General features: G+C 33.3%; 1 protein-coding gene across 32 annotated transcripts in view; it reads left to right on the top strand.

Moving 5' to 3' along the window:
- Nucleotides 1–25,980, top strand: part of Mycbp2 (MYC binding protein 2) — a 245,859-nt gene that overhangs the window by 72,444 nt on the left and 147,435 nt on the right. For 25 of the 32 annotated variants that reach the window (XM_076545490.1, XM_076545488.1, XM_076545484.1 and 22 more), the window contains exons 16-20: nt 4,685–4,830; nt 5,136–5,237; nt 12,002–12,109; nt 18,371–18,490; nt 21,001–21,082. In XM_076545490.1, coding sequence (XP_076401605.1) covers nt 4,685–4,830; nt 5,136–5,237; nt 12,002–12,109; nt 18,371–18,490; nt 21,001–21,082 — 558 coding nt within the window. Of the gene's footprint in view, nt 1–4,684; nt 4,831–5,135; nt 5,238–12,001; nt 12,110–18,370; nt 18,511–21,000; nt 21,083–25,980 lie in introns of those variants that run through there. The other 7 variants (XM_076545493.1, XM_076545511.1, XM_076545506.1 and 4 more) reach the window with 2 other exon arrangements.

The following is a 25,980-nucleotide window of genomic DNA, read 5'->3' as shown; positions in this document are numbered from 1 at the left end:
TGAAACTATAAGCTGAAATAAACCCTTTCCTCTCCAACTTGCTTTCGGTCATGGTGTTTTATCACAGCAGTAGAAACCCTAAGATAGGGTTATATACAATTGTCAATGCAAAGATAATATATAGGCATATTTTTCTGTCCCACCTGCCAGGTCCCAAATAACCACATGGAAACTTATTATTAATTATGAAAGCCTGACTGATAGCTTAGGCTTGTTTCTAACTTGCTCTTTTAACTTAAATTAACCCATTTCTATTAGTTTACTTTTAGCCTTGTGGCTTTATTACCTTAACTTTGTATGGCAAATATTGCTTTTTTGCTTCCTCCGTATCTGGCTGGTGACTCTGTTCTTTTTCCTAGCATCCTTTGTGCTTGGAAATCCTGCCTAACTATTGGTCATTCAGCTCTTTATTAAACCAACCAGAGTGACACTTCTTCACAGTTTACAAAAAGATTATTCCCCTACGTTTCCCTGGTTTTGCTTAAATAAAAAAAGGAAAGGTTTTAAACTATGTATAATAACAATTATCAGGTAAGAATGACATTCACAATGGTCAGTCCATTTTTATTTGGCATATTCAGAGAAAATATTCTATTACCTATGTTACCTTGATGACTTTAAAGTTTTATACCTAAAATATTTTCTATCACAACTTTTATTACTATCTTAAAACTATTTTTTAGACCTAAAAATACCTTCTTAGATAAACAACTTAAACCTTTGTTTCTCAACCTTATAAATTTTACATCTTTTATGTAAGTTTCTTTAATGAATTTGGTAACTAGGAAAATTGTAAAACTATAACTATCTAGTCTTCTATCTCCATCAGAGACCAAACAGGAAGTGCAGAGCATGCAACTTCCAAAACTAAGAAATGACAAACAGCTAGCTACCTGAATAGCCACCCCAAGGTTCCTTTGTAATATTGGGGAATTCATCTTTGATCTACAGGCCTAGAATCTGACAAACTTTTTTATGAAGCAGAAATTTTGAAGGACTGTCCTGCCTTGTCTTGATCAAGTTTGGCAGTCACTTTCTTTTGTGTCCTCTTGTCCAATTTGGACAGAATGCTTTCAGCAGTCAAGACGAGGGCAGTTTTTTTTTGCCCCATGGCTAAGTTTTGCCACAAAGATAGCAAACTCCATATGGAGGTTTTTGATGCCTATCATCTATTCTGAAGCAGCTTGGTGCTGCCAGGAGCAGATGTGTCTCATTGTCATGTAAAGCCTTATATTATTAAAACATCTTAAATTTCATATTGTATATATATCTCTGAAGTGTTTGAAGGCCCCTGTCTATCTAAAATATATCTCTGTTTGACCTTGAAAACATACCAAATGACAGGTTTGATTGTGATAGGTGACTAACTACTAACCTGCATTTCTTTATTATCCTGAATAGTTTGTAATAATAACTTTCAGAGACTAGAAATTTACATTACATTGTTAAATGAGCTGCATAGGTACAATACCTTAAAACGTAGAAACATATGTACAGTATGTTCTAACAAAATAACCTTAATTTTGTATCAATATACAAAAATTCATACCAATATAAAATATCTAGTGGTTGTTCAAAAGTAGACTCAACAATCTACCCTTTTATCTCATCATTTTTATACTATATCCCCCTTTTTTCCTTCAGAAAGAGATCTAACTCCTTTGGTTAGCTTCTTTCCTGACCTTGACCAATAACAACTTGTAACTAACCCCCTAAACAATGATAAACATCTATAACCCATCAAATGACCAAAATCCAACTACCTCAACTCTTGGGAATGTAGGCATCATGTTCTCTAGACTAGTTTGTGTCTGGGGGTGCTGGCATCTTTAGCAGAGAGACCCTGGGAAAATTGGGATAATGATCAAGCCTTGGGAGAGTTAGCTGTAATATTTGTTATCCAGTCTCTGCAATGGGAAAGTATAAGGCTTATCTGAAGTCCTGGCTGGAGTAGTCTGTGAGGCTAGACCATCTCAGCTAGCAGCCTTGAAGCTGTTCTGGATGCAGAACTCTGAAGAAACTGCAGAAGAGGCACTCTGAGAGGCTGGATCACCTGGGCCAGCCATTTTCATTGTTGTCTAGTCCCCTTGCTCCAAAAACACACAGACTTTCAAAGGTAACATAGATATGTGCATTAACAAAAGTATGGAATGTCAGGTAAAGATGATTTTTTTCTTTTATGTTTGAGCAGATAAAAAGCATGTTTCAATGTTGTAAGTCCATTAGGACTATATAATCAAACTGTAATATAAATCTCTATCCATCCATATAAAAGGATAGCATATAATAATAAGTCTTGAAGATTCTAGCCAACAAGATTTATCATGTCTCATCTCTTCTCAGAGATGTTCCCATGTCTAGGGATCAGCTTATACCTCACCTGTCCTGTAACCTTTTTGGCTTCCTCCCCCATGTCTGTAGCCAAGATACTCATGATGTCTCTCCTGGTCAAATCTGATCTCTATTAATCTAGAAGGAATCCACAGCCTTTCATTCCCTATGGAAACAAACCCTTCCTCCATGCAACACATTGTCTGACTTCCATTTTGAAGTTAAGCATTTTTAAAATATATATATTGGTTTAATTTAGCAGTTTCCATAATCAAATGTTTCTTAGCAGCTATTGTTTTTTGTACACTACCTTTTTGTACATTATTGTGTCATATATGGTTATCCAGTCTTCCAACACCATTTGTTTCTCAGGCTATATTATAGAGCTCTGCTATATTATATTGAATAGATTAATCAAATGGGAGTCCCTGTTTTGTTTCTAGTCTTAAAGGAAAAGTCTACCATCTTTCATTGAGTATAATTTTTATCACACATTTTCATATGTGGCTTTGAGGGTGTTGAAGTAGTTTTCCTCTGTTCTTAGTTTCTTGAATTCCTTAAATAATGAAATTATGTTGAATTTTGTTAAATATTTATTTGTACAGATAAAGAAAATTAGGCATTTCCCCCTTTGATACTGTTAGTGTGGTATATTACATTAATTTTCCAATACTGCATTCCAGGAATGAATCTTGTAGCTGCAAGCTTTTCTGTATCCTGTCTGGTCCCACAGGCACTTATAAAATAATCATTCAGAGGCTTATATTAGTTATGTTTGTCTGATGGCTCAGGTTTATTACTAACTAGCTCTTAAAATTTAAATTAATCCATTTCTGTTAATCTATATTTTGCCACGTGGCCGTAGCATTACCAGTCTGTTGGCATCTTGCTCCATGGGCAGCTGGATGGCATCTCCTCAACTCTGCCTTTCTTCTCCATATTTTGTTTGGCTTTCCTTCCTAGCTATATTCTGCCTTGCCGTAGGCCAAAGCAGCTTTATTCATCAACCAATAAAAGCAACACTTATTTGCAGTGTACAGAAGGACATTTCACATCGTTTCCCCTTTTCTGTCTAATCAAAATAGGAAGGTTATGACTTTAACATAGCAAAATTACATATAACAAAGAAGTTATCAAGCAAGAATTGTTGTTATAGTATTTAGTCTATTTGTATTTGACAAAATTGAAGAAAATATTTTGTCATCTATGCTATTTATGCAATAAAAGCAGCACATGTTCTCAACATACAGAAGGATATCCCACATCATTATTTCACTCTGTCATGGTATATTATCCTTGTAGTGTGGTGTTTAGTTTGGCTTGCCAGTATTTAGTTGGATATTTTTGCCTTAATTTTTGTGAAGATTATTGGTCTGTAGTGTTTTGTTTTGTTTATTCATTTTAATGTCTTTGTGTTAAATATCAATGTAATTCAGAATGAGTTAATAAGCGATCTCTATTCTTCAGTCTTTCAGAGCAATTCAAGAAGAACCATCATTATAAATGATACTTTAAAAATAATTTCAATAGAAAAATCAGTAGAGAATCTTACATTACACTCATTATTGTAAAGTACACAATCTTCCAACTTGTCAGTAATGCTTGTTTTTCAAATTTCTCAGTTTCACAGGATACTTAGCCACGTCATTTGTACTGGCAGATGAATCTTGCTCTTGTACCTTTACAAATCTATGTTACCCATGAATGTGACAGAGCTATTAAAAGTTTTAAAGGACCAACTATGAATTATTAAAGCTATGACTTCTGTGTCTATGAAGAATATTACGGAGAAATTCGTCTTTCACTGACATCCTAGCCAATTTCATGGAGTACTTTTGTCTTTATTTTGTAAAAAACACATGTTATATGGTTTTCAAGTTGTCTGAAAGTAACAAAGAAGCAACAGTTAGATACAAAGAATTGGTAGTTAGATACAGTGAAAAGAAAAATGGGACATGATAATTTATCAAGAGTGAGGAGGTAGAGACCTATTATGATGCTGATAAGCTGACTGATCACTGGAGGTTGCCAACACCCCTCCTCACTTCCCTGGAGACAGAGTTTTCATGTTTCCTAGCCCCCAGCCCATCCTGACTCTTAGTGCTAAAACTGTTAGCACTTACTGGGAAAACGTGTAGAAGAATGTCTATTAATAGGTAATGGGACAAAGTAGAATCTGTGTGTATTTTATATAGAAATATATTAGTTATACTCATTAGAATCAACACATTCTTCAATTATAAAAATTCCTGCTTTTCTTTAAAATCAATGGAAGGGTGGTTATAGAAAGTACTGTTCAAAGATTAGAATAATTTCAGGTAAGCCTGTTTTTTATTTGTTTATTTCTACATAGGATCTGTGGTTGTGGTTCAGGAGAATCTGGCTGTGCTGTGTGTGGATGTTGCAAGGCTTGTGCAAGAGAGTTGGATGGTCAGGAGGCAAGACAAAGAGGGATTCTTGACGCAGTGAAAGAAATGATACCTTTAGACCTCCTTTTAGGTAATTTACTTTATTATGTTGACTATCTTGCCCTCAACTCAGTAATTCTAATAGTTTAAGTATTTTCTGTCATATACATGTCAAAAATTAAGGTAATAGCTAATATATGCAGTGTTGCTTTTGGTAACTGACATGACCATGTGGAATACTTTTTTTTTCTTTTTATGATAAGAATTCTTACAACAAGAAATTGAGTTTGAAGTTGTTTTTTACTAGCTTTTACTCCATTGAATTTTGTATAGGCATAACTATTATATACTTATGTTATATAACGTGCTCTTTTATTGTTTGGGCCAATTATCTAGCTGTCCCTGTGCCTGGGGTTAATATTGAAGAACACCTTCAGTTACGGCAAGAAGAAAAACGGCAACGTGTCATTAGAAGGCACAGATTAGAAGATGGAAGAGGTAAGATGGAGCTCCAGAGAAAAGGTATAGGGAAACTTTCATACCCTATCTGAGACAATTGCATCATTGACAGAAGACTCTCATTTTTTTAGAAGTCATTAAAGTTTGTAACATTCCCATAGCAAGTGAAAGTTACATCAACATACTTACGACAGTTATAATTGTGCTAGTATTAATACCTTTAACTCGGTAGAGTGCTCATCACCCCACAGTAGGATGTGTGCCTTATAACTCAGAATGATGGCTCATACCTATAATCTCAGTACTCCAGTGTTAAGACAGGAGGACTGCTTAAATTCCAAGCCTGTCTGTGGTTAGACTGCTAAAAAAACCACAAATAATTGTGCCATTGCAAAATATAAATACCATTAGTAATGACAATTACAAATTTTAAGGATCAATGCTTTACTCAGACTTTTGATTCATCTATATTTGACCATGGGCCAAAACTTAGTTTAACTAAGGCTTTTCATTTCTGTTTTCTTAGACATTCATGATCCTTGTCACTTGACACAGTATCATTATGCTTCCCTGCAGTACAGGAATTGTGATTGTGCTGTTTTGTGTCTTTTTTTTTTTAACAAATTGATTATATACACACACACACACAAAATGAGTTGAAAGTCATTTTTATTTGCAAAGACAAGTGTATTGCTTATATCATTTCCTTATTGATTAGGAGAATTTCTTGACCTGAAAATATATTTAATACTAGTTGTACATAAATGACATTTTAATATATATCCATTAGGCAGAAGTAAATATTATGTTACTAAAATTGTTCTCCCCCAGAATCTTTTCTTTGTATAGTTACAACAAATTGTTGAAAGTCCTTGCCTTATTGTTGTGTTAATCAGAAGAATTTATTAACATTGCATATCTTAAGTACTTCTTAGAAAATACAGGATATTTGGTACAGAAATAAACCTATTACCATTTTTATATGTTTTTAATCAACTTATGGTAATGTATTGCCATCACTGTCAATTTTTCTTAGTTATTCTTTATGAAATATAGTAAGTAATAAAATAGTGTACCTGAAAAAAATCTATTAAACTTTTGGAATGTACAGATGATTGTTTATAGAAACTTATAAGCAGTGTTGACTGATTCAATGAATATTTGTCACTTTGGCTTTATGCATATAGTTTATTGCCTTTAAAATATTTTGATGAAATTAATGCATGTGCTGTTCTTATTTACATTTTGTAACTGTTTTGGAAATTTGCACATTCTTTTGTATGTCTCTAACATGGTAATTTATTTCTTTTATTAGTATTTTTGTTTAAGGTTATTATCTCGTTACTAAGCATTTTTAATTCTTTGACACGTTAGATTGGATCGTATGAATTGACCTACAAAACCCAATAATTTCATAAATTTTTATCGCAAGTAGAGCTTTCACTTACTGCAGTGGCTCTCCAAGGGACAGTCATTACATGGGCACTTAGCAGAAGTGCCAGTTCTCAGGGCCAACCCCTGTCCTGCTGAATCTGAAACTTGGATATTAGGGCCTAGCAAAATGCTCTTTAACAAGATTTCCAGGAGATTCTGGTGATACAAAACTGATAAGCAAGCATTTTATATCAGTAAGGTTCAGAGTTTGTTCCATCATTGTTCTCTGTCTGAGTCATTGCTGCGTTAGTGGTCAGTGTTCTAGTGCTGGAGAAGATTGCTTGTTTGTCTTTTCCCATACAAGAACAGTGATGATAAAACTTTAATATTCCAGTTCCCACTCTTTTACTTGTTCATTTCTGATGGGCTTATACCCATGTTTGTACTTGGAGGGTTTGGTTATGTTATTCCATCTTTCTGATCATATTTTAAGTCTGTCTTAGTTGTTTCAAACTTGATCAACTTCTTAGCACTTAGCTTTATTAGAGCCTACTTAATCAATTTAGCTATTAAGGTTTATTGGTGCAATTTAGCTACTGTTTATATGGCACAAGCTGTTGGATAGTGCTATCACTCTCAGTGGCACCTCTGTTGGATAATAATTTATTTTGATAGCCTAGCTATACTATTGTACAGATAAGGACCTTGGGGATTTAACCTCCCTGAACCTCAGTTTCCCTACCTTTAATGAAGTAACAGCTATGCCTACCTATGTTAGTGTGTATTGTTGATATGTGTGAAAAGGCCTAGCATGTGCTAAGCTATAAACGATTTTGAATCATGGTGGTAGTAGTCCATTTTCTTTTAAGTGATACTTTCATAGCTTTGACTGTGACATAATTGCTTTTCTTACAACATTTTGATTCTAATTGTAAAACATTGATTCTGATAAAGAAAAATCCCCAACTGCTTCTCTAGAATAAAACAGATTCCATTTTGATCCATAAAAGTTTGTTTAGTTTAGTCACAAATTAGAATATAAAGATAAATTTATTACAGCCTATAATTCCAAAGTGACCACGTTGGTGTTGCTAATGTCAGGACACTCTAAAACCGTTGCTGGATTGATTTTGATACATGAAATACAGTATTAGTTCAAATTCCAATGCCACATAAAAGTCTTTTTAAAACTAAAATATATGAAGCATTTAGGAAGTGTCAGTTAAAAGATCTTCATGCAAAGATATAAACAGAATTTTGTACTTTTAAAATTTTATATATAATTTTGCTTAGTTATTTTAGCTGACTTTTTCTCTGCAACATATATCAGGATCTGTTTTCCTCTTGATAAAGCTTTCTGATTTTTTAAAACTCTTTACTGCATATAATATAATTGTAATACAACAATTTAAGTCCTATTTGATTCAGTTACAAATTTTACTTATTTCATTGTCATCTTCTGATCAAGTTTTATATATTTCTGTTTATATACTGAATTTTGTTCTATATGTTTTCTTGTTATAAACATTTTTTATATTTTGATAAGTGATTTTCTTACCTCTGCAGTCTTCACATTATGCTAATGAGGATAATGGTCTATTTCAGATGTTTCCATATTTTTCTCAGTTGAGATATAATTTATGCATATGTCTATACATTTAAAAAGTATAGGCATATATGTATTTAGGAAAGTTGCTTAAGGTTATATATACATTTGCAACATTCTGTTTTCATTTGTAATTATTAATTTAAATAGCACAAAACAATTTCTTACATAAAAATGCTTCATAAGTTGCAATTTAATGTCTGAATGCTCTTCCACTGAGGGGATACCATAGTATTTAAATTAATTGTATTTTCGTGTGGGTTATTTTTTATTTTTACTTCGATTAATGAAATACAATTATAATAGGCATCTTTGAGCTGAAATTTTTTTAGAAATTTTAGAATTTTCCTTAGGATAAATGGGAAGAAGTACAGTTTCTGAGTCGAAAGAGATGGAGACCGAGACAGGGACAGGGAGAGATTTTGTGTGTGTGTGTGTGTGTGTGTGTGTGTGTGTGTGTGTGTGTGTGTGTGTGAGAGAGAGAGAGAGAGAGAGAGAGAGAGAGAGAGAGAGAGAGAGAGAGAGAGAATGTGTGTGTCTGTGGTATGTGTGTGGGGGCAGGAAAATGTATCCATGTAATCATTTGTGGAGGCCCTAGCTGAATGTTGGGGTGTGTCCCTCCCTAACTCTCCACTTGAACCTTTTTTTTTTGTGACAGGGTCTCTTCAATGAATCTAGAACTTATCTTTTTAGCTTAACTGTCTAGCCGGAGAGCTCTGGCTACCCACTTACCTCTGTCTTACTCTTCTGGGTTACAGATGTCCTTGCTCACACCTTCCTTTTAATGTGGGTATTGAGCATTTGAACCCAGGACCTCTTGCTTACATGACAAGTGTTTTACCTACAGAGCTATCTCCCCAGCTCCAAGAATCATTTTTAAATTATTGGTATATATCATTGATAGCTGTCTGAAATCTCGTCTTGTCTTCTTTAATGCTGCCATTTATTCTCCATTCTTTTTACCTGTCCATGAGTGGGCCACAAGTAAATATACTTTATACATATAAACAGTGGGAGTTGTTAGATATCAATTTATTTTACTGTTTCAGCCTTGTTTTAGTCACTGTCTTCCTGCTGATATAAACAAGCCAATAAGTTATTCAGACCTTTTCCTTCCTTGGTAGATTTGAGGGTTGTTTACTTTTGAGAACCCGTGCTCCCATTTGAGCTAATATCACCTCTTTTCCGTGTTTCAGCAAAAGCCTTTTCAGCTGTTTCTCACCCCGTTCCTACCCATCCCAACCTAATCCTCATCTTTATCCAAACTAGGTGTTCTGCACTGTTGTGATCTTCTGTGTTTAAAATCAAAAAACTCTTGATTGTCCCCATGGTCAATTCCCATGCTTTCCCCTTCAGGCACATATCTGTTTGTATTTCTATTTCCAGCATCCCCCCCCCCTTTTTTCCTCCCATCACTGAGACTTTGTAGTACTCCATTTATTTTATTAGATGTGTTTATGTGGTGTTTCCGGTATCCCCTCAATACATACTTTTCCAACATTTGTTTTTCTCACTTCCCCTTTAGTATGTTACCATGCTCGTGACTTCTCATTTGGTGGTATGTAGCCCGGCCCCCATTAGACTGTGTGATTCTTGAAGCAAGGCTTATGTCTTATTTACTAGTTGTTCTCTCAAATGGAGCCCAAAATGGAATGTCTTTGTTGGCTGATTGAAAACAATTCAGGGATTTCTGATTACCTGCAGAATGGAGGTTTATTCTGTCAAACATAGTGTGTTTGTTTTGAGACAGAGTCGCACTATATAGCTCAGATTGGACTGGAAGTCAAGATCCTCCCAAGTGCTGGGATTATAGAGGAGTACCATCATGCCAGGCACACAAACTAATTTCCCATGACTATAACCCATGTTCTACTTTGGTTCCTGGGATTTTTTAATGGCTGAACAAATTGCTTAGCATTCTCAGGTTTTTCTCAATCATTTAACTGGAATATCCTTTCTATTTCTCTTGTTAACTCCACATCTTTAAAAACCTTTCTTAGTCAAAGAAATTAAACATAGGACTTTTCATCCTTAATGACACAGACTTCTCTTGTTGCACTTATTATAATATCATACAGTTGTTCTTATTTCTGTTTTCCTATATTGTCCTATGTCTTTATAATTATATCTATGGTACCTAGTATCTACTACTTAAGCAATATCCAAATGTTTTGTGGATAAATGAATGATCAAGTTATGTACCTGAGAAAACTATTTCAGTACGTAAGATACAATGCTGTTTTAGAGCTTTATATTTCTAGTCATGATTGCCCATGTACTGTCTGTGTTTATACACTAGAAGATTGAATTTAGTGAGAAACTAATTAATGAATTAATAGCTGTATTTTTCTAGGTAAAAATATCTCCATCAGACTCCAAAGTCAGAAAAGGATAATATAACTTACTATATTATGATAAATTGTGATTACTTCAATGTTCATTTTCATATATGGAAATTACTTAAGAGTAATGTATGCTAATTTCTTTAATAAGTTAACTCATAGTGATACATAATAAGTAAATAAGATATTTTGTTCTTACTGAAATATGTACTTTGCTTCCTCTAGAAATAGAGCTCAGTTTATATAAATTTACTGTATTATAGAGAAATAATAATTCTTCTGACATTACAATTGCATGTTTGTATTATAATTAATCACTTTTCAAAGTGTTGGTACTGCTCATCTTTTTGTTGTATCCAGGAACATAATCAAATGCTTTCCTTGTTCATTGGTCTAATGTTTACTAGAGAATACTATATATTTAAACTATTTGTAAAATTTAGTATGACTGTAGTTTCAGTTTTTCCACTAGATAAATTAATTAAAATGAAGACTAATAGAGAGTCATGAAAATTTTTCAGCGTTTATATATCTTCATAATTCTCTTTTTAAATGCTAGTGGTTTAACATTCAAATTTAGAGTAAACTTAGAAGACTTTGTTGAAGTTGATAAAACTCAAAATTATTGTACTTATATTCTTAAAGTATAATCCAGATTTCTTTTTCTTTTCAAGCTAAATGTTCACAAGGAAAAATGATCTTTTAAAATTTTTATTAAATTTATTTTGACTGTAGATATTTTCTCTAAGAACTAAATAAGTGGAAGTAATAAATATGTATGATTATGTTTTGTATAATGGTGCTTCACAAATAAATGAATTAATGAATGTTAATTAATGTCCCTACAATGTTAAGTGAAATTGATAGTCCTTTCTGTTGTCAATATGAGACTCAACCTAGGTTATCCTTGTTTCCACATATATATTTAAACACAAACACACACCCATATATATGTACTTACTCAGAAATTTCTGGGTTTTGCTTCTGAACATGTAGTTTTATAATGTTTTCACAGCATGTACAAATGTCAATAACAATTTTACCTTGGTTTTATAGTAAATTTGATAAAAGATATGGAAATATCTGGAATTCCTTGTTATTGATTAATTTAAAAATTAGTTGTATTCTGTTATTTCAAAAGGAAACAAATTTGCTTTCATTCAGTACATATTTGCTCATCTTTAATATATGGTATTAAAAATGCTTTTAAGATTAAACTTCTGGATTATCTATTTGAGACTATTAGTAAGTGTCCAGTTCTTTTAAAAATAAAATTTGGATTTTTACTTTATAAACTGTACTTGAGATAGTAATGTGTTAGTTAGATGGTGGATAGGTAATGGGTTGGGGAATTTGAAAAAAGTAAAGTGTCCAAAACAGTTACAAATAATTTTTCTCATGCATTTTAGCTTTATTTTTGCTCATTATAGTGTTTTCATTTTGTGAGCTTTCCTATGCACATACAAAATGTTTCTCCTCAGGCCCCCTTGTATTTGCTGGTCCTATTTTTATGAACCACCGAGAACAGGCTCTAGCCAGACTCAGATCCCATCCAGCTCAGCTAAAGCATAAACGGGACAAGCACAAAGGTATTTGGTCTTCCTTATCACCTAGGTGGGATGCTCTCCCAACTTCTTCCACTCATTGGGATTTTGTCTCTGGGAAAATGCACAAACTGACTCTGCTGCTTTGCTTCTGTGGGTGTATAGCCTGAGGAGAAAGAACATTCTGAAAGTGGTGCTGTCTGTGTGGCTGTGGTACTTCTCTCTCTGTTGTTGTGGACTGCAACAAGGAGTATGTTTCCAGTGTATCTCTTTCATTAATATTTTCCTAGTTCGTGAACTTTAAAAAGGTAAAAAGTATCATTCCTTCTCTTTTTAATCCTTAATCCTTTGCTTTTTGATGATCACAGTGTAACATTTTAGTCCTTTTTAATGTTGTTAATATGGCTTAGCATTAAAAATTATTAAATATATTATGTAAAATATAGTAACACTGCAAATATATTTTTCTGTTATTTTAATGTTAACAACATAAAGGAACATAGAAATACATGCTGTTTGATGGCCATATAGAAATAGATATAAATAGAGAATAAAATATATAGATGTTGTTGCTTTCAGGAGAGTTCAGAGTTCTAACCAAAGAGAGAGATGAGGGGTCTCCTTGTGCATTGTTTATTTATTAAGCAGAGTTCTGGGCTGAGAAGAATAATCCCAAGCTGTGCTTATACTTGTTTTCAACAACCAATTGTAGTTTGGCTAATTTCAGGAAATAATTTAGTGAAGAAAAACTTTAATATATAAATTAATATAAATATATAATAATTTATATATAAATTATATCTTGAATTCTAGCACCGGAAACAGACACTCTTCATTGCCTAGTCAAACTTAATATCTGATGTTTTCTAAAATACCTAATGTTGGGCTGAAAACAGTTGGAAGTTTTAAAAGTACATTCTGTAATATAATAACTATATATCCTCCTTTTTTGTTTTGTCCCAAGAGACTTTAACCCATCTTTGAAAAATTACTTTCCTACATTGCTGGTAGTGCCAGCTTTATTACTTGCCCTTCTTACATTGTCAGTTTGCCACTCAAAGCAAAAACAAAACAAAGCAGCCAAACAAGGAGTTCCAACATAGTATATGTATTGTAGAATATATAAGTGTTTTAAATATAATATAATAGGATTTGTGTTTGCTTTATTTATCTGATAATCAAACAATTCATGTATATGTAATCTGTAGAACAGTTTTTAGCACAAATTACATAAATTATATTTGTTATTCGCCAAAATCTGTGGTATCATACATACTCCACTTTTAGTACAGATTTTCTTAATCTCTTTTTTTCCACAGATGTATGACTTGGATTCTTCTAACATTGTACCTAAAGTAGAACAGTACATTCTTATTTCATGATACAGATAAAAATCTTAGTATCTTATAGATAAACCACACCTTTTAAAAATTGTTTTGAGTATAGTATTAAATGAAAACTGTGTTACAGATTTAAATAGTATGTCTACTAATGCTATAGACTTACTTAGTAGCTATAGAAACTCTTAATCAAAAGCTAGTCTTAAATCACTCTGTGTGCCATTGGAATATGTTTTGTAATGCTGTAACAATCACTTTGAGAAGGATGTGGTATTACAGTGTAGAACCAGGTTTTTTCATTTACATATTCTTCCTGGTTTTGGAGAGTGAGTCAGTTTCATCTCTTTGTTCCCAGATGAATGTTGTGTTATCTTATAAGATGGTGTTTTATTTCTATAAATATTAATTTACCACTCACTAATTTTTGTTCACTCACTTTGTTAATTGGCTGTCTGTTTATTCATTGTCCCATCTTTTATTCCTCTCTCTATTGACTGCTCTTACATTTCACTGTATTTTAATATTTTCCCTTTATATACTTTTTCTTTTGACTACTTTGGCCTTTAGTTTATCCACTTACAAGTTCACTGTGCTAGTTGTAATCTTCTCACCTAAGTATAATTATGAATTATATTGCTAGTACAGGTGTAGGATGGTAACAGTTGGGTTTCTGCCCTGTGGCTTTTTTAAGGGCTAAAAATTAGATTTATTAGCAGCAGTGTTTCCTAAGATGGAAAGCTGAGAGCTTCTGGCCAACTGCATGGAGTTCAGAGATACAGCATGGCAGGCTTTGATTACAAAACTCGATTGTGTAAGACTGAACTACCAAGTAGAATTCTGTATAACATATGTAGGTGGTTTGAAAATGTGATCTAAACTAGATTTCGAAAATGATTCCTGTATTAACATTATCTCCAGCTACTTCTCAAAGTCAGGGAAGTTTTATGATATGTTATACCTAGTTAGGAACATCTGAAGTATTCTAGAAATAGTCTTGGAATCTGTTTTAGAATGACTGGTGTGACATTTTGAAGGTATGCTGCTAAGCACTTGGGAATATTTTCTCCTCTTTCTGTTTGGGATTGCTGTAGAATATATTGGAAACATTATGACCTTTGATTATGGTTCAGGTTTCATCCTAAATCTGTTGTTTACTCAGACTACACTGCTGTTCATAAATTTGTTAATCTCTTTAGCTATAATGTGTTTATTTTAAAAGCACACATAATAGCAACCCATATTGCTATAAAGATATTAAGAAATGTGATATGTGTGTATCATCTTTGCACATGAACAGCCACCATGAATGCTGGCTTTAACTCTTCTGGCTGTACTCCTTGCTTCCGTTTTAGAAGTCTCTTGAATGTACAAAATTTGCAGTTAAGTATGTAGGTAGTTTATTTTTACCAAAGATTTAAGATGTCAGTGATTCAATGATGGAAAAAAACCCACATGAGCCTTATTTATATTCAAATTCTAAATTAGTTCTTTCATTTGTGATGTTGGACTGATTGTGTAACCTCTTGAGGTTTAGTAAATGGTAAAAGAATACCTATGTCATTGGACTGCTATGTTGATTAAAGCAAATAATAATAAACAATGGTAAATATTGATTGAATACTTTCTATAAATTACTTTGCTTAATCCTCAATTGCGAGGTGTGCACCATTGTTACTGTTTTATAAGTGGGAAAGTTAATGCAGAAGTCCAATGTCTAGTTGTTACACCACTAGCTAGGATTCTAATGCAACCACTTATCCACTGTGGCATTGAGGGCTTTAAAATGTTTAACACATATCAAGCACTTAGGATATTGCAGGTGCTACTGCTCTTTGTGTTTTATTTAATGATTTTGATCAAAGCACTAACTTTGTTCTGTGATCACTTTTGGGTTGTATGACTAACGTTAGCTCAGAAATGCATGGCTTTAAGTAAAAATTTATAGTCCTTTAGATGGTATATATTCCTTCAAATGTTGTTCACAGACAACAAATACAATATTTTAAATACATATCTACCAAGATTTCATAATTTTAATATCATATGATAGATACATGTAAATATTGATTAGAAAAAGGCAGTTACACTCATGCTAAGAGGACAGTTATAAGGCTATTCAGGCTTACATTTTTTTGTAACACAAAATGAAATTCTTTAGCTGCTCACTAATCCTTTTCTGAGTAATGAACTTGAACATATTTGACCTTACTAAATTTCACATGCTGATTCTTAGTTTGGACAACATTTTGGCTGTTTATATGCACTTCTTTTCCAAATTTAAAAAAATATAAATTATTACAATTATATCATATTTTTATATCAAGACTCGGGTGTGTGTGTGTGTGTGTGTGTGTGTGTGTGTGTGTGTGTGTATGTGTGTTTAAAAAGTCTGCCACTGACTAAGACTCATTTATTTTTTGATAATACTTTTGCAATCTATAGTATTAATATATGGTTTTATATATAGGATGTTTATGTGAACTTTTGACAAAATGTTTCTAAGTAGAATTTTGATACCTCAATAAAATCTTTAATTCTCTTATTCATATTAATTTTTTTATTAAATTATAGGGCCTTTAAAATTTTCTCTTCTCTGATGCTATATGTCTTTTGTGGGATTTGTATTTATGCTAGCTTCCAATTCATGGGAGGAGAAAAATGTTACAGTCAAGGTAAAAGTTTCTAAATGGACAAATAAATTCATATAAAGTGGAATAACATTTAAAATGTTTCATAAGTCTGATAAAATCATGTGAATATAACCACTATGTTTTTAAATCACGCTTGCTTTTAATAATTGTATATTTTTACCAGTTATGAGAAAATTATAGAGCTTCTTCCCATCTAATGTTTGATTAAATAAACATTGGGAAACACACTTTTTTTTTGAGGACATGGATGTATTCCACCCTCTTAGATGAGAGAGAATGCTTTAAATGAGGAGTACATTTTATCTGGTCTAAAACTGTTAGAACTTTTTTTTTTTTTTTTTTTTTTTTTTTTTTTTTGGTTTTTCGAGACAGGGTTTCTCTGTGTAGCTTTGCGCCTTTCCTGGAGCTCACTTGGTAGCCCAGGCTGGCCTCGAACTCACAGAGATCCGCCTGGCTCTGCCTCCCGAGTGCTGGGATTAAAGGCGTGCGCCACCACCGCCCGGCCCATGTTAGAACTTTTTAATTTATTTTTTCTTTGGTTTGATAGACAAACCCACATTAGAAAACTTAGCAAAAGAGGTATTATTTTTTATGCTGTTAGAGTAAAACCTCTCACTAATTCAGGTATAGTATTTGTGATATTTTTGAATAAAAATTCAAAGTAATTTCTTCCTCTGAATTTTCAGGGTCATACTTTTAAGGGGAAACCTGTCTAAAATCACTAGCTTTTCAAACCAAGGGCTCAAGAAATGAAGGATTCCTTCAACGTGCCTTCAACCTCTGGGTCCAGCAGTTAATTCTTGTATGTTAAAGGATTTTTGTGTTTATGGTACATTTTAATGTAATGTTGGCCTATTTTGAAATCTAATGTAGGAGAACATATTTTCTTCATTGTAGCATTTAATCTATAATCTATATTGCTTGAAGATAACAACACAAAACTTTTCTTTAAATATTCTGTAATTAATACTTCTTCAGTAAGTCACATGGGACTACCCATTTTATGCTGTTCTGAATTAGTGAGGTTTTACTGCCCTAGCGTTGGAAAGTGTTCAGAGTTTTTAAGATGAAGGCCATTTCTTACAGAAAAGAAGGTCATACTTTAGATCAAGTTGTGTTAACTAAATATTAATGAAAGTAAATCAGAGTGAATGAAATGAAAATTAAATGATTTAATGTTCTTGTATTTAGTATTTTTAAATGGGTAGTAAAATGCAGAATTTAAAATGTGTGCCTTTAGATTTACATATGTGTCTGCATGTTATATACACTTGTTTAGTGTTTCTATGCTACAATGGAGTGGTTTAGCCCAGTTGACCTGATTGAAATTCCTTACAGATATTCATTCATACTGTGTGAAAGGAATTTGAATATTGATAATATAAAGGTCATATTTGTTTCAGAAAGTAAGCTGTCTGTCTTATCACACATTACCAAATTTAGAATTTAATATTCTGGAGTGTGGATGCTATGGTTAGGATATCATACATTTCTGAATTAAATATAGAAAGCAGTGTTTGAAAGAAGCCTAAAGCAATTTGAGAGGTGAAAATTATAAAAAGAATAAAGATAGAAAAAAGGGACAAAGGCAGAAAGAGGGTTTGGTAAGCTATGCAAGTGGGGCCAGGAAGAAGGCCACAAACTAGAGTACTGAGAGGGATGTAAGAGAGGGGAATGAATGGGGATAGGCCGTCAAACCACCGTGTCTTGAATAACGACCTTTGATCTTTATACATTTGTGTTTAGAGTTTAGTGTAGAGGTCTGCCACCTTGGTGGGCAGAAAGGCAAAACCTTTCTGAGAGCTGGTTAAGAAATCTGTCAATTGTGAGTCTACTCGTATTTTTATAAATAGCAAGTACTAACAGTATCACTAAGTAAAATTATTGTTAAATGACTTTGCATGTAGTTTTTTTATGCAAACTAAATTTTCCAATATCAAATTTAAATTTCACATTAAAATTTTATTTCTATTACTTAATTGTGCATTTTCATCACACAGCTAATTAGCTTACTAGGTTTTATCCATAACCAGATCCTATTTTTTTGGTTTAGTAGTATTTATAACAGAAGTGTATATATATACATATATATATATATACATACATATATATACATATATACACACACACTCATATATATACTTCTGTTCAGACTAGCTTCTTTGCAGGTAGCTTCTTGATCTGTCACTTCTAACAACAACAGAGTCTTCTTCTTATTCCTTTTAACATTTTTCTCTTTTTCTTCCATAGTAAATTGATTTAAAAATTTATTATGAATATGAATAATGATGTAACATGAATTATAACATTTTCAGATGGAAGTGGAGAGAGAGGGGAAAAGGATGCAAGCAAAATCACAACCTATCCTCCAGGCTCTGTGAGATTTGACTGTGAGCTCCGAGCAGTACAAGTCAGCTGTGGATTTCACCATTCAGGTAGCAGCTGGAACTTTGGGGTATAACTTCATTTTTACAATTGTGTATAACTTGCTTTTATTGATAAACAGTACCTGTTGCCTGCATGTCAAGGCACAGTATCTCTAAAGTTGATGAGGTTTTATATTGCGGAATCTCTTAAAAAAACTATAGCATGATGGAAGAGTACTGTACTTGTCCAAGAGAACTAACTTCGAGTTTGTCTGCTGATGAATTTTCTAATTCAGTTCAAGATATTACTGGAGATGAAATAATTCCTGAAGTGCCTTTCAATTCTAAAATCTCTTGGCTCTCATAATATTACCTCATGTTTTGTTAATGTTGAATTAGAAATATATATCATTGAAATAATAAAATGAATAAAATAGGATTCTTAGTAAATTATTGGCATTCCATTTAAATAGCTTAGGTTATACTATTAAACCTTTATAAGAATTAAAAATAAAGTCAGTGTTCTCTTACTTGATAAGACGTTGGCAAACCTTAGATTCTATTTTTTGTTGCTATATATAATTATGTAGAGTCCCGCCCTACTTTCTTGCCTCTAAATGGTCTAGATATTAGAGAACAGAATCATATATATTCTAACCCATTATTAAGATAAACCAACATGCATCACTAAATGTAATGTTATTTAAAGGGATTTGTAAGAGTTTTAAAGTGTGTATTATGAGAAAAGCATGCATTTTATGATCTATAAAATGTTCTGCAGGACAAAAATTTTATTAATTTTTTATTAAATGTAGAAATATTCAAGCCACTCTTACCAAAATTTTATATTGATTATTTTTTTGGTACAAGATCTTACTGTGTACTCTTAGCTGGTCTAGAATGTACTATATAGATGAGACTGGACTCAGGCTCACAGGGATCCATTTGCTTTGGCCTCCCAAGGACTGGGATTCAAGGTGTGCACTGCCACACTTTTCTTACCTATTTTTAAATTAAAATTTTTATTTTTTGAGAATTTTACAAAATGTATTTTGATCATATTCACTTTCCCCAGTCCCCAACTCTTCCCAGATCTATCCTTACCTTCCTACTCATCCAGTCTTTTTTTTCCTCTCTCTCTCTCTCTTTTAACCCATTAAGTCCAATTTGTATTGCCCAAAAACACTTGGGTACAGAACCTGCCCTGAAATGTAGTTGTGACCTACCAGGATTTACATCCTTAAACAAAATGCCTCTCCCTATCCCATTAGCTATCAAATGCTAATAGCTCATCTGCTTGTGATGAGACTTCTTGCCCCCTTCCCCACTCCATGTTGAGATTTTGTCTGTCTTTGCCTTGTATGGATCTTGGTTGTACTGTCACAATCACAATCCATATATACAGCTGCTCTGCCCTTTTGTATCTAGAAAAATACTATTTTCTTGTAGTCATCCATCATCTCTGACTTTTTTGTTTTTGTTTGTTTTTACAATCTTTTTACCCCTTGTTCCATGAAGGTTCCTGAACCTTGTGGGGAGGGGTACTATATGGATGTCCCATTTAGGGCTGAATACTCTGAAGTCTTTTATTCTCTGCAGGTTGGCCAGTTGTGGGTCGTTTTGCTAACTGCCATCTACTGCAAAAAGAAGCTTCTCTGATGGGAGTTGAGAGATACCCTACTATATGAGTCTAACCATAAATCATTAGAATTTATTTTTATTAAACAAATAATGTCCATTTAGCACAAGAATAATTGTATGATCTCTCCTGTGGTCTGTGATCTGTCTAGCCACAGGTTAGCCCTGTTAGGGGTGTCAGGCGTGGTTTCTATTTCATGGAGTGGGTCTTAAATACAATCAAAGTGGTTGGTTACTTCAAAAATATTCATGTCATTATTATACCAGTAGGATTCTCTTGTCAAGATAGTCATTATTGTAGCTCACATGGTTCTAAACTGGGTAACAATGATAATTACCTTTTCTTTGGTAGCATGCATATGAAAGCTAACCAGTTGGGATGTAGCTTCAAGAATAATTCTTTCTTGATTTTTCCATTTTTTATGGTTCAAGTATATAATATGTACAAATCACAGTGGGATTTTTCCATCAATTTTTAGAGATGAACTAAGAGAATTTTCAATGTTTATAAGAGGATCTATTTTACCACAATGGACAACAACTCAAAAAGAGATAACCCTTTCCTGGGACTGGATTGTTTGGTCTATAATTATTATTATTATTATTATTATTATTATTATTATTATTATTATTATTATTCCTGCATGTGTTGTCTATTTGTGATGTTGTCTCTGCACTGTAGGGTAACTTGATTTAAACTCTTTGTATATGTGTATTTTTAGGAAGCTTCTGCTTTCGTAGGTTTCCTATGGCTTTTGCAAAACTTGTCATGTCTTTGAAACCTTTGCTCAACACTGCCCTTGCATCACTCATCCATTGAATCCTTGTTATTATCTATTTTAATCACTACAGATTTAACAGTGAAAATTATACTACTTTCAATGTTTCTATATTAAAAATATAACATGCTTATAATAAAACTATAAAATTGTTGGTTTCAGTGGTTTTGATGGAAAATGGTGACGTCTATACATTTGGATATGGGCAGCATGGCCAGCTGGGACATGGGGATGTCAATTCGAGGTACTGGTTAACTTTATTTTTATATAGTGTATTCTTTTTTCCCATGTGCCTTCTTAACCCTTTTCCACCTTTTTGTTTGTGTGCATGCTCACGAGTGTGTGTGTGTGTGTGTGTGTGTGTGTGTGTGTGTGTATACACACCAAAATAATGCACTACTGCTTTTGCAACACAGCCAAGAATTATTGGTGGTTCTTGATTGTGGTTGAATGATTATGTGAGGTAGTTTATTTTGTAGTTTAATAAGAATAGTTGATAGGCATTTTGTACCTTTTATGTATAAGAATGACTTAAGACTACTACAAACTTCATATTCTTTACAGTTACTCTTTTCACAAGTTCCGTATTGGCAGTAGGAAAGGTAGTGAACATCAAGTTATCCAGAGATAACATTTGAGGCTGTAAATCAGCTCTATACCCGTGCAGTAGGTTATCTTGAAGAAAATCCAAGTTGTTTGTCCACAAGAGAGCAGACTTATTTATTACATTTGGTCAGACTTAACTCAGTTGTTGAGTTTGTGTAAGAATCTAATTTCTGCACAAAGCTACACAGAGAAACCCTGTCTCGAAAAACCAAAAAAAAAAAAAAAAAAAAGAATCTAATTTCCATTCTGGCTCATTTCTCCCTCTTATAGTCAGTATGTGAAGTTAAGTCATTGCCAGAATCAAAGGGACATCTGTGATTTCTTATTTATATCCCTTGAAAGAAAGAAATTATCTTTTTTTTCTAGACATTAAATAACCCCCACAGTTTTCATTGTGTTAACTCACCACACTGCTGTGCCATACATGAAATGGGGGCCAATGGTTCTGTAAGGTGTATTGAGAATAAGTCAACACTTTGTTCTGTTTCTCACTGAAGACTTATGGCATCGAAAGACTTATGATCACAGTTACAATGGTTGTTGATATTTTACTGGTAATCTCATTGAAGTCTTATGAAAGTAAGGGCTTTGCAGTTAGACATGACAAACCTCAGTTGTGTGCGGTGCAAGGGGCACCTTTGAAAAGACAGACTTGATGCTTGAATGTCGTTCTGCAAATGTATACTTGTTAAACAACATGTTATATAAAGAAATAGTGAATGGGGAGGTGGTGGCGCACGCCTTTAATTCCTGGACTTGGGAGACACAGGCAGGCAGATTTCTATGAGTTCAAGGCCAGCCTAGTCTACAGAGAGAGTGAATTCCAGGACAGCCAGGGCTACACAAAGAAAAAAGAAAAAGAAATAGTGATAATCACGACTATACTCAGATTCCAGCCCTCTGGTTATTTTAATTTTTGTGCAATGTGAAAAGCGAGCAGTATAAAAAAAAGATCCCTGCCATACTTTGGTGAGATGTAAACTATGTTGAAAGATTGTTCATATCAGCTTCTAAAAAAAAAGGCTACCTAAAAATCCCATCTGTTTTTCTGATTATTCCAGTCAGCACCATCTATTAATTTGTATTGAGTTCCTGAGATAGCAAAATCAGAGTAATATGCCTAGTAATTTAGAGAGCTCAAATTTATCATCTTCAGGAAATACAACGAAATTTGATATCAAAATGAAATTGTTTTTTAAACTCTAGTGAGATGTATTATTTTTAATATTTTAAAGTTTTATTTATTAATTTAATTTATATGTATGGGTGTTTAGTCTGCCATGTGCATCTGTGTATCACATGCATGTCTGGTACTTCCAGAAGAAAAGAAAGGGAGTCAGATCCCACAGAACTGGAGTTATATCTGGTTGTGAGCCACCATGTGAGTGCTGGGGACAGAATCCAGGTCCTCTGCAAGAGCAGTCAGTGCTCTCAGCTGATGAGCCATCTCCAGCTTCATAAGATGTGTTTTCATTTCTCAAAATTGTTCCTTCCCAACATGAAAAGTTTTACTCATGCTTTCATTTTAATGTATAACTGAAAGACCCAGGACATGTTGTAGGGTGAAAACTCTGAGCTGAAATCAGGGGCTTGAAATCCCACCAGTCCTTGAGCTCTTTCCAAGCTCACAACTTGAAATTCCACCAATCCCCACCCTGGAAATCTCCACTCTGGAAAACTCTGCCCCCAAGAAACCCTATTTAAGCCTGCCTCCCACTCAGTTCTCTGCTGCTTCTCTCCTGGGCAGAGGCAGCCTCCTCTGTTTTTCCCAATAAATCTCTTGTGTGAGGTTTGTTGAGCAGTGTGACTGTGGTATTTCTTGAATCCCAACTGCCAGGATACCTTTCCTCTCAGCTTTAACACTTACACATGTGGCTTAGGCAGAGCTAAACTGGGTGACACAGCATAGTCTGCCTCCATGATATCCCAGTGGATTACGAATTCATCCAGACCACTTCTATCTTAGTCCGTCTTCTTTTGACCTGGAGCTAGCTATGTGTGACTTACAAAAGATGGTAATTAATTTGGAAAAGAGTTCATCACTTATTTGGAGGAATAGTCCCTCAAGAAACAAAGCCTCTACAGCACACATATTGATTACCACAAAAGCAAAGCATGTGTAGATGTTTGGTTTAGTGAAGGTATATGGCTGGATGTATTTTTAAATGTTTCTAGTAACCAAGTGCACATTATTAGTAGCACATATTAAAATATGTTGACTAAGGAAACTATCATAGTTATATAATGATAAGATATAGGGGAGATATTATTGATATTTCCTTTAGTGTGTCATTTTGCCAGTTTCCAAGTTGGGCTTTGACCTTTTTAGCATTTGGTAGCTGTATGATCTTAGTCAAGTTTCTTAGTCTTATGCTTCAGGTTTTTCCTTTATAAGTAGCATTAAGTGTTCTTCCCTCAGATATACATGTGAAAATTCAGAGACGATATAGGTCATATACTTTTCATGGAACCTATCTGGTAACAAGTGTTCAGTAAATGCTAAACATTAGTATTGATACCTTTTAATAATTTATCTGTTTTAAACAGTAGCCCATGCTAGAGTTGCCTCAATTATTTTCCACTATACTAATCCCATTCTTTTTTGTTTTGTTTTGTTTTTTTGTTTTTTTCGAGACAGAGTTTCTCTGTGTAGCTTTGCGCCTTTTCCTGGAACTCACTTGGTAGCCCAGGCTGGCCTCGAACTCACAGAGATCCGCCTGCCTCTGCCTCCCGAGTGCTGGGATTAAAGGCGTGAGCCACCACCGCCCGGACTAATCCCATTCTTGATGCTTTTTGAAAATGAATGTCCAGATACTTAAAGGCTTTTATGCATTCATTCCTGAAATTGGTCTATTAAAAAATTTGTTTTGTTTTGTTCATGGTACTTTTAAGTTTCTGAATTCCAAATTAAGTTACCATTCTCTGTAAACTTAAAGCCAGATCTTGGGAGCTATGTAATTCTAGTGTATTGAAAATAAGATAATGTTTCTGAATTTTATCTTTATCTTCTTATCCTTGTACCCAAATACACTATTTGATCATAGTGTCTGAAAGTATATAGACAAGGTTCTCATCCTTGTCTCATAACTCCTACAAATGATGTGATTGTAATTTCTCTGAGCCTTAGTTTTCAGGTCCTGTCTAACGTTGCAGAATCTATGTAATATATGTAAAGTACATGGAGTTCACACATCCACATATACAGATGGAATTTTTATTTTTTGTTCTTTCCCTGCTTTTCAAATAATTTAATAAATAAACTCATGAGTCCATATCATGGAAAAAGTTCAAAGAATTTTTCAAAGACCTGCAATTAACCTGTGGAGACATCTTGAAAGTTCTTCAGATCTGACAATACACTTACTTTATTACTCAATGATGACATTTTGTATATAAGTGCTCTATAATAAGCCATTCTAGGAACTCTCCCTTTAGTTCTTTTTTTGATTTGAATTGATATGTCCATGAGGACATTAATTCACAATACATACCTGAGGTGGCAAAAGTTCATTTGCCCAAACTCACTGTCCTCAGAATTGAGAATCACTCACCCTTGCACTGTTTTTACCATCCATATTACTGCATTCTCTAGTTGAAAAACAAACAAGCAACAAACAAAACACCTACATTATTGATTTATCCTTTGTTTGCTTATTTATTTATTTTTGAGGCATGACTTTTCTGTACTCTCATTTTATTGCCTGCCTACATGTCATAATTGTTTTTTATTCATTATAAATTTAGTGTAACTCACAGCATTTTTTAATGCTCAGTTTTATTATGATAATAAGTGGCTTTAGTATAGTGTAATATAGTATTTTTATCTTTATACTCATAAAGAAATGGGAATATATATATATATATATATATATATATATATTCCTCTCTGTATTTTTCTATATATATATATATATGAAATGTTTCTCTAAAAATTCAATTTTAGATGTATATATTTCACTACTTGTGTGTGTACACACACACACAACTTTGAGTTTATCAATGCTTTGTTTTCTATAGCCCTCTACTCTTAGACTTTTTTCCTTTTCATTTTATTTCTTACACAATTTAGAAATCTTCTCTTACCAGTATGTTGCATAAATATATCAATCTGCCTATATTTTTCACAGCTGTGTTTAAGGACCTATAAAGAATTAAGTCACCATATCCATGCAAATGGACATCATTTCAGATTTGGCTTGTGTCTCTACAGTGGACATAATTCTGCTTTTGCATGGCTTTGTTGTTATTTGCTTTATTTTTCAAAACTGTTTAAGATATTTTGAAAACATGATGATAGATGTTCTTGTCAGAAAAAAAAATAGAAAATTTCTTTAATGTAATACAGGTAAACCCAAAAGTTTGTTTATAAGCTAAAGTTTTTTTTTTTCAGATGTCCTGAATCTCAGTCATGATCTTCCTAGAAATCTTACTGTTCTATCTCAAAAATCAATCCTTTCAATCCTAATCTAGACATTTATCTGTTCCCATCACCACCAATGGAGCAAATTATCTAACTTTGAATTATTCTTTTCACTA

The sequence above is a fragment of the Peromyscus maniculatus genome, chromosome 9 (genome assembly GCF_049852395.1).
Source record: "Peromyscus maniculatus bairdii isolate BWxNUB_F1_BW_parent chromosome 9, HU_Pman_BW_mat_3.1, whole genome shotgun sequence".
NCBI lineage: Eukaryota > Metazoa > Chordata > Mammalia > Rodentia > Cricetidae > Peromyscus > Peromyscus maniculatus.
Note: the sequence above shows the minus strand (reverse complement) of the source record. Positions and strands in the feature narration are given on the sequence as shown.